Genomic DNA, 9,779 nt, shown 5'->3' on the forward strand with positions numbered 1-9,779 from the left:
TACCTACATTTGTCTTTTTGTAAGAAATTTTATTTTTAATAGTAGGTAATGTTCTACAAATTATCGACACAACTTACGTTATTTTTAGTGCACACTGGTCTTCGGCTATCACGACTTGACTTAGGGATTTCAATATAATTTACTTGTTATTACAAAAGATTCAGTACGTGTGAATAATTTAAATAATTTATTTTATAAAAACATATTTTAAAAACATAGCGGTATATCAACCTCAAGCATAGTTCGAGAACTGATGATTATGCTTTTGACATGTTTTGACGTTTTACTAATCAATCCGTCATTTTGACGCAAAAGGTTAGACAAACAGCTGATCAAAGGACTGCCAACTCAAATTTATTTAAACTCCCGTATATTCATTAAAAATTAATATGTATACAATACCTCACTTTAATATATAAAACGATAATAGCTCATTACATGTACATACAGTATTTAAATTTGTATCGTTGTATTAAAAATGTTAATAAAAAAAACTGTATACTCGAGCTAAGTAGTGATAAAAAAATTATTTATACAATTCAATGACACTGTTTTAGTTAAATCAATATATATTTGTTTCATATCATGAATACATAAAAAGTGTAGTCGATGAATACGATCGGACCTTTTTGCAATAATATGATAACGGCCATTAAGTGGCAACTGCAATTTATTATTGTCAAGGGCGTTAGAAATGTGACCAATCGCATTTATTCATTTTATTTTTAATGGCGCCTTCTGTGTCAATCACAATTCCGCTAATGACACGTGACCAATCGCATTTAATATTGATATTTAGGAAGACAACTAGCAACTGTCAGTACTCACTACTCAGTTGGTCAGTTGTCATTTGTCAGTCGTTTTCATTCTATCAAAGCTGATGGACGTCTTTTAAGTTGATGTTGCAAATATTTTGCGGAATCGTTTTAAATAAATTTACCGGAAGGTAACTGTAATTTTCTATAAGGTAAATTAAATGCTACAATAGAATTATTCATATTTGGAAATGTTGTTAATTCAAATTTAATGTGTTTTATATTTTCGATGTAACTTTCTGCTTCCTGTGTTATCTAACATTCGTAAATATTAAAAAAAACATCTTTAAGGTAGCCAAAAAATTTACAGAATACAGATGTACTGGTGATGAGTGTGTAACTTTAGCTTCACAATGTCTAGTTGTGAAGTGGATTTATTTCGTGATACATGGGTTCGATACTTAGGTATGTCGTAAATGTAGTCATACTTTTTTGACTTTGGGAACTATTAAAGAGTTGTGTACAGATATTTTTATCTTAATATAATTTGCAATAGTATATATATATATATTCACCTAACTTTAGTTAATTTAATTTTTAGTTATTTTATTATTTGTCAAAAATAAAAACATCCATAATAGTCATAGTAAGAAGAAAAGACAATTAAATTTAAACTTACCCCTCATCTTTGCTAATGTATTGGTCACTGAAAAGATCCATGTGTGCAGGGTATGCCAATGAAGTCGGTGAATCGTTTCGGTCACTTGTACCCGTCAAAGTTGTAAGGGCTAGCTATGCTGTTGCATTTGCCTACGCCTTTGCTGACACTGCGGATAAAGGATGGAAGATGTATCAGGTATGGCAAAATCATTTTTAAATTTTAGTTGATGAGTGAAAACCACTAACAACAGACATTTTATTAAAATTAAATAATTAGTTTTATTTTCTAACTTAGAATTTTCAAGTTTTGGTGTTAGAGGCACTAATAGAATATCTGTTACAATCCTGGTAAGAAAACATTATTTGAAACTTTGTTTTAATACCTATTTGGTTTAGTGCCTATTTAAGGTTACATAACTGTACTTTATTGTACAGTATTGTAACCTTAAATAGGCAAAATTGCTTACCAAAAGTGGCCATTTATCTTTTAAATACTTTTCAAATAAAAATAGTCTATATAATATACATAAGTACAGAGATAATGAGGTATTTTAATCATGCAAAATTAGAATTGCTTGTTGTTTTTTGAGTGTATTATTAACTACAATAAGAAATATTTCCTCTTTCTAACCTAAGTATGGTTAAACTTAAAAATAGAATTAAAATAGTTCTTATATGTACTTATAGTTAAACATTAAATTAACTTTTTTTTTTGAGTAGTAGTAAATCAAATAGTTATTATAGTGTGTGGTCTTTCAGAATGATGGTAGGCCAAAGAAGGTGCTAATTGAAACAGGTGATGCTCTGATTTGGCAGACTTTGGCTTCAGTAGTTATTCCAGGCTTTACAATTAACAGGTTAGGCTTCTGAAGTGAATTGAACAGTTGCTTTTTTATTTATAAAAACATTATCACTGTAGGTTGATCAATAAATAGTTGCATAAATTAAGGCGAACAAAAATAGTTGATCCCTTGGGAAGTATCCCAGTGTTGCAGTAGCAAAAAGTGGATCAACCATTTTAAATTTTCTTTTTAAGTTTTTTCTTTTCTAAACTATCGTACGTAACTTGGTATAGTTGTATATTAAATATCTATGAATGGTTGTGGAAGAAATGAAATAAATTTGCGCAATTTAAAAATGCTAATTATTCATATATATTTGATTAAATGTTGAACTGGCTTTTATCATAATGTCAATATATGTATTGTACTTTGCTGTAGATAACTTTGGTGGCGGTGGTTGTTCAAATATACGAGCCCTGATAAATAGTTCGTGTGAGATTGTTTCTAATTTCATTATTTATGTCTATCTATATAATATTAAGCTGTACTACTACTATCACAGTTATTTATGCCATTTATTAATTCTGAACCGATAAACTATTTTAGCTTTTTAAATTTATACATATCCTGTTTTAAATTGTAAGAAGTTATAAACAAAATAGTTCGATGCAAAGAGTTCGTTTATCAGTGAGTTAAATAAACCCGTGTGTGAAGAGCTTTAAAAGCTAAATAGTTTATGGGATCGATGCTGGCAAATCAAGTTACCGAATATCAAGTTAAAAAATTGTATCTAAATAATGCTATTAATTTATTTTGTTGTGTTTGTAACTTAGAAATTTGATTTTGCATGCTGTACCCCCCATATTTCAGTTAGATATATGAAATGTGACTTTATGTGAAAGATTTTATTTATTTTTTTATTTATTTTTTACCCTGAATATTACATATTATGATGTTTTTGAGATATTTATTTATGTAACTAACTTGGCTGATTCAAAGGTTCTTAAACCTAAGTGACACTCCAATATAGCGTAGTCGACCTATTTAGAAATTAACGGAAACGAGAAAGTTAAATTACAATTCATAAATTGCGTGGAACTTAAGGGCTCATTTTGGCTTCAAGTGTGCGATTTATTTTTGAGATTCCTTCTAATTTTTAACTAAAATATATATGATTATATGTAATTGTATAATGTTATTAAGTTTAATGTTAATTGTTAATTTTCAGGATTTGTGCATACACCAACAATTATTTACAGAAGAATGCTAAGCGCCTACCACCAACTCCAAGAAGTTTGGTCACAGTAGCCGTTGGTCTGGCCTCAATACCTTTTATTGTACATCCAATTGACAATGGTGTGACGCTACTCATGAATCTCACTTACAGACGATGGATCCATTGAAAAAGTTTTACTTTTAATTTTTTAACTGTTAAAAAGTGAATGCTTTAAATTTAAATTTAAATTGGAAATTCTAGTAATTTAAAACATTAGTATCATTGCGGGTATACAATATCCTGTATTTTCTGCATTTTGTTTGCAATACAGCGCACATAATTTGTCAATTATCGTTGTTTAATATCGTTACAAATGTGGATTGCGTATAACTAAATAGAGAAAAGTCGTTTAAAGAATTGTGAAAATTCGCTAGGTTTTAGCTCTGACATATGGCTTACGCAAGAGGTATGAAAATGGTTAAATAAAATTTGCTGTAGATGAAAATTTCTTTAGTGTGCAATTGTGTTTTAAGTGCCTTTTTTGTATTTTTGGATCATATTCACAAATTATGTTTTGTAATTATATATAGTTACTTTAGTATACACATACTTCAAAATCTTTAATAATTGAAAATGATATATAGTGTAATTTTAAATGAAAAAAAATATTCCATTGAGTATCACATGTTGAGTAACAAACAAATATAATTAGCGTTGTTAGTGAGCGATTCACTATTTGTCATATGACCAAATTAACGCTGACACGTTAGATTTATTTTTATACTGTTTGAACTGATTTTAATAAAAACCGCTTTGTTCCGATGATTGTATACGCCCCTTGTAACGTAGTGTCGTAGTCACGGCAACGCCATCTGTTGGTTAGCGGCGGCAACTCGAAGTCTTTACTCTCAAAAAAATAACCATATGATTTGTATGTCACTGTATGTTTACGCAACAAGAAATTATTATTGCGTTAAACCAAACAATAATGTTGCCTGAATCTGCCGCAACGCCGCGCCACTAGAGTTATACAAGAGGCGTTTAGTGAGGAATATTGTTCGTATAGTTCGTTTTCATTAATTTCAAAGTAATGCAATCAAATTTACTCTTATAGTACAAATGCAAAATGTGTCTAAAATCTACAGTTTACATTCATACAAAAAAGTCCCTAATCTATTGGCCGCATATCTATGTATTTTTCTATGTATATTTCAATATTTATGTATTTTTTCATGCATATCTTTTTACTTTTAATAAGCGTTCTGTCTACACATATTATTTTGTTGGAAATTTAGTATAACAGACTGATTTTAATTGTTCCTAAGGACTCCTTAATAATTGGGCTTAATTTATTTACAGATTATTATAACACCTCACAAAAACATTTTGACGATGCGTACACTTTGTCTTTACGTTTGTTATTTAAAAATCTTTTTAAAATATCTTTTTGTGGTTGGTTGGGTTGGGTGCCTTTTGAAATTATTTATTTGCTATAGTTAAATAATTTAATATTTTATACTTTATTTGTTTATAACTATTGGACTTGTTATATGTGCATATTAGTAATAGTGTTTATGTTTTTAGTATAATTTTATTGTTGCTTGGTTTAGACTCTAGGCTGTGACATTAATGTAATAGTTATGATAATTTTAGTGCGTTCGAATTGAGTTATTATATATTGTTAAGGATTTTCGGGGTTTTAAGAAAATTATTATTTAATTACTGGGATATGTTCCTTAAATTGAGACTTTATTTAAATCTGTGTTTTATATCGTTTGTTGTTAAAATATTAAAGTTTAGAATCAATACAAATTAAATGTGCCATGTATATATTATCTAATAATTATTTTATACGAAAAATGCATGTAAAAAATATTCCATTGTTGATGTTAATAAAAATATAAGTGACAAAATGACATTCTTTATTTTCTTAAGTAACTGCTAATAATAATAATAATAATTAATGGTCGATTAGCAAAGCAAGAGGACCATTTAGATTTTATTTATTTAATTAATTTGATTAATCATAAAAACAGCACAGTCAGTCATACAAAAATATCATGTTAATGTCATGTTACATAATTATCATAATGTTATAACAATAGTTATTTTTATTTGTTTCCAAAACTTATGGTCTAAATACTCTCCCAGGCTATAAGGGCATTTTGCCTTAAAAATTTAAACATAGATTTTACGATTGATAGTTTTAACAGCAAAGAAAGATACCCTCTATAAAAAATAAATTTATGTGGTGGCTAAAGATGTTTGCTAGTTCATAGTTGCATATTATAATTGACAAATAAATTAACGCCTGAAGAAATGTAGCAATATAGATTATTCTGAAAATATAGGTTATTTCACTGTAATGTTAAATGAATTCAAAATGTACATTTACTAGAAGTTCACTAGTATAGAGGGCAAGAAGAACTGACTACTCTATTCTACTCCGCCACTCTTTTTTTTGAGTTATACAATTTGTTTGTAAGGCAAAGGAATCATAAATGTTTGAACAAATCAATCCCAACGATTGTGTGTGTGATCCCACTTCACTGTGAGTGAAGGGAAAAAAATGTATTAAATTACATATGGTAGGTAAGAGGTGCAAAAATACATATTACATAAATTTATTAAGAAGAAACTAAACAGGAACAAAAAAAATAAACTAAACTGATACTGGATCCCTGAAAAACTAAAAGTAAAAATTGCACATCAATTACGAAAATCTAAATCAAGATCAGTCTCACGTCAGTTAGTAGTTAGTACGAATTTAATATTTTTGAACAAAAGCATTATAGATTTGGGTAATTTATTGTCATCATTCACGCATCGTTATTGGTGGCGGACTTATGATACCCAATACGTGAACGTAGAGATATTAACATATTAATACGTCTAATCTTCATCTCAATACAATACAATAGATGACAGCCTATTAGTAGAAATTATTTATAAGTTTATTTTGAATACTCCTTCAGACTCGAATTCAATTGTTTTAAACAGCTTACGGTTTTTACGCATTTAATTGAACACAAATAGAATGAAGAACCTACATTTCCAAGATAACAACACATTTGCATTATTTACTGAAAATGATAATGGTATCAACTATCAAGTCAGTCAACATACCTACTTAATTTTATAGAATTTACCGTTGCTTCTGGCGCAGTATCATTTTAATTATTATTAAATATTTTTTTCTACGATTATGTTTTTCGTCGTTTGCTCTCGGTCCGCAGCCTAGGTAGCCGGAGTTGTGGCGGTGTATGAGTTAAAGGGCTACATTACCTATAGGTAAGGATATGGATAGGTCATATCTCTAAAGGATTGATCATTCGCAATAGCAATGGCAATACTTGTGAAAAGTTGAGATACTTTTGAATACATATTCAATCGATTATCGCTACCAGTAAATAACATATGCCGGGATTGCAGGGGTATAGAGTTAAAATACTTTTAAATACTCAGTCAAACAATTTAACCCTTTAAACTTCATTAAGAGGAGGTTGCGCAGTGATCAATGTGGCATGCGGTCCGCGATTAGGGCAAGGTAGAAAACGAAAGATCCAATGTTTCGTATATTTTCGATATTAAGGAAATATAAAAAACTAGACTATTCATCATTGTGTTGGTTGTTCCAAATAAATCAGATGATTTTTCTGCCACAAATCAAAAATGGAATGATCTACTCTAATATCTATAGTAAGGGTCAACGTTTAGGCAGGCCGTTGAAATATTTTGGGATCTTCTGACCCTGGACTTGCTTGATTTTTCCTGTACTCAATTTGCTCTCTATGCGAAAATATCAAAAACTCCCCGGGAATCGATTTTTTCTATTTTTTGATGCTAAAATCATATAGCATAAAGAACTCATTGTGCCAACTAGAACATCCAGCAAATCCTGGCGACTATGCACACTGTGACAGCCTACAGTTGAGTCTTACGAAACTAATGAATGACATTTGATTAATTTATTACAATCACATGTAGGTTATTAATATTCAAGGCAATTGTGGAACGATCTTCCGAATGTTTCGTATTGAAGAAGAGTCATCACATATGACATCAGTTGACGCACATTGAGTTTGACAAAGTATTAAACGTTTGCGTGATATACTTTTAGAAAACAAATTAACATATCTGAGGTCGTATTTTATCTTGGTGCTTATAAAAAATTGGGAGACTATATACAGAATAACAAAAAATAAAAATGAATTGTATCCGATTTCGATAAATTATTTAACCTTGTTTTTAGATTAGGAGCTCAGTTTTACGTACTAGGCCCTAATAGAAGCGCTGCAAACATTATCTGTAAATTCTTAAATATTTTATGTAGACGTTTATTTAGTCAAATTTATAATTTTTTTTTATAGAACAGGGGGCAAACGGGCAGGGGGCTCACCTGATGTTAAGTGATACCGCCGCCCATGGACACTCGATGCTAAAGGGCTCGCGAGTGCGTTGCCGGCCTTTTAAGTTTTTTTACGCTCTTTTTTTGAAGGACCCTAAGTCGAATTGGTTCGGAAATACTTCAGCGGGCAGCTGGTTCCACGGTGGTGGTGCGCGGTAAATAGAGGTAGATCCTTATTAATTGCGTATAACACTTAGAGAATGGGGTTTTATTACATAATCATACTAAGCATTTAGTAGCAGTAAACTTTCAACAGGTAAAAGACCAGTTATAGAGACCACTCAAGCATAAATTAATTCAAGTTTATAAACTTAACAATTAATATTTTTCCGATGAATACATTTTAAAATTTTCTTTAACAAATATAGACGTCACCTTGGATACCTTAGAAATCACATGTTTGGAGAGACTACCGCTACATATATTACAATAATTGTGTTGTATTGTGCTGATTTTTTCTTTTGTCAATAATTATTGTATATATTTGTTAATTTGTAGACCCTTAGATATAATTAGGTTATTGTTCCAATTTTTTTTTAATTGCCGGAACAAATCGGTAATTAGAATATATTATCTTTTGCTTAGTTGTGTACTACTTGTTTTTACGAATATAAAAGCGAGTATATTTTTTTACGTACCTAACGGTTTCTATTCCTCAAAGAAGTATATTAATACCGTTACTAGGAATACAGACACTAATCGAAGTATTTTCTTAAAGTGACGACATTTTCTTATTTTCTTAATGAGTAATTTAATAAAAATAAAATAATAAATATAAATTTACTCAATAGGAAAATAAAATTTAGAATTTAGAATTGAAAAAAAGTTTGTATATCTTAAAAATATATATTGAAAGAAATAATTAACGTAATTCATAAAATAATTTGTTCTTGATGATTTAATCTTATGAATCTCGGTAAAGGCCACATTATCTGACATTAATACCTCAAAATCCCAGAGCATCACTTATTTAATTGTAATCTTTTATAGTGCTATTTGCTTAATTAATTTCGTATTGTTCTATTGTATCATTTATAAAATTGAATGAAAAATATAATGCTAAACTGGGTAAATATAATAAGTATTTGGCAATTTAAGTGTTTATCAAACATGTCATTTCAACGACTGATAGGATCCTTTTTTTTATTAATTACTTTTTTTCTATTTTAATTACGTTTAAAACAGAAAAAAATAATAATTATAGTTTGATAATAGTTCATAGAGTGTTAATAAACTCGACAGAATACCTTATGCTTACAACATAATTTGGATTTGATTTAAAGAAAAGTTTTCTATTTATTCTACGACCTGCCTCGATTTGGAGGTGTAGAGTTTATTTCTAGGATTAATTCTAGGTTTCCACAGATGGCTTAGTTGAATATATATTTCTATAGTCATGGTGAAAAGAAGTTGTATGAAGAAAATTTCTATAAATATATAAATTTGTTAGGCACAGTTAATGCATATTGTGCTTATTGGACAGGGAATATCTACAGAGTATCGTCTTCAATAAACTCGTAAAACTGGTTCACATTAAAATATTTAGATCCAGGCCTAGATTAACTCGCCTCGTTAATACGCCACACCATTTTACTCTTAAAATACTAATTATAAATGATTTTATAATAATGTTATCTCATAATCCTTTAACCCCAAATCCATGTTTTGACGTCCAAATCAAATATTATCAATATCTATGGTATAAAACACACAATTTAACACTAGTTGTTAATTAATAAACTATTGAGTATTAACGAAAAATTACTGAAATTTTCTTACCTTATCACATGAAATAAATAATAGATATAACTGTCACTGTACGTCTATTATATAATTGGTAACACGTCTGCCGTGAGGCAAGCAAACTTATAAACTGTTTACCTACCCGGTTTTGAAGTTAGATCTTGCAAGATGAATTATGGCATGTTGTTTTCAGCGATTATTTACATCACACCACA

The 9,779-nt window shown here is 29.4% G+C and overlaps 2 protein-coding genes across 5 annotated transcripts in view; one reads left to right on the forward strand and one right to left on the reverse strand.

Annotated features, from left to right (window-relative positions):
* LOC110996576 (prestin) overlaps positions 1 to 1,572 on the reverse strand; it is a 27,509-nt gene extending 25,937 nt beyond the window's left edge. For 3 of the 4 annotated variants that reach the window (XM_022264320.2, XM_022264323.2, XM_022264321.2), the window contains exon 1: positions 78 to 255. Coding sequence is in view for 1 of the 4 variants with exons in the window: in XM_022264325.2 (XP_022120017.2) it covers positions 1,435 to 1,475 (41 nt within the window). In the remaining 3 variants the exon portion in view is untranslated. Of the gene's footprint in view, positions 1 to 77; positions 256 to 1,434 lie in introns of those variants that run through there. The other variant, XM_022264325.2, reaches the window with a different exon arrangement.
* On the forward strand, positions 1,018 to 4,562 carry LOC110996577 (mitochondrial fission process protein 1). Its single transcript, XM_022264327.2, has 4 exons — positions 1,018 to 1,220; positions 1,484 to 1,611; positions 2,175 to 2,272; positions 3,426 to 4,562. The coding sequence occupies exons 1-4, from the start codon at positions 1,169 to 1,171 to the stop codon at positions 3,598 to 3,600; spliced, it is 453 nt and encodes a 150-aa protein (XP_022120019.1). The 5' UTR covers positions 1,018 to 1,168; the 3' UTR covers positions 3,601 to 4,562.
* The last annotated feature ends 5,217 nt before the right edge of the window (positions 4,563 to 9,779 follow it).

The sequence above is a fragment of the Pieris rapae genome, chromosome 3 (genome assembly GCF_905147795.1).
Source record: "Pieris rapae chromosome 3, ilPieRapa1.1, whole genome shotgun sequence".
In the NCBI taxonomy this organism is placed as follows: domain Eukaryota; kingdom Metazoa; phylum Arthropoda; class Insecta; order Lepidoptera; family Pieridae; genus Pieris; species Pieris rapae.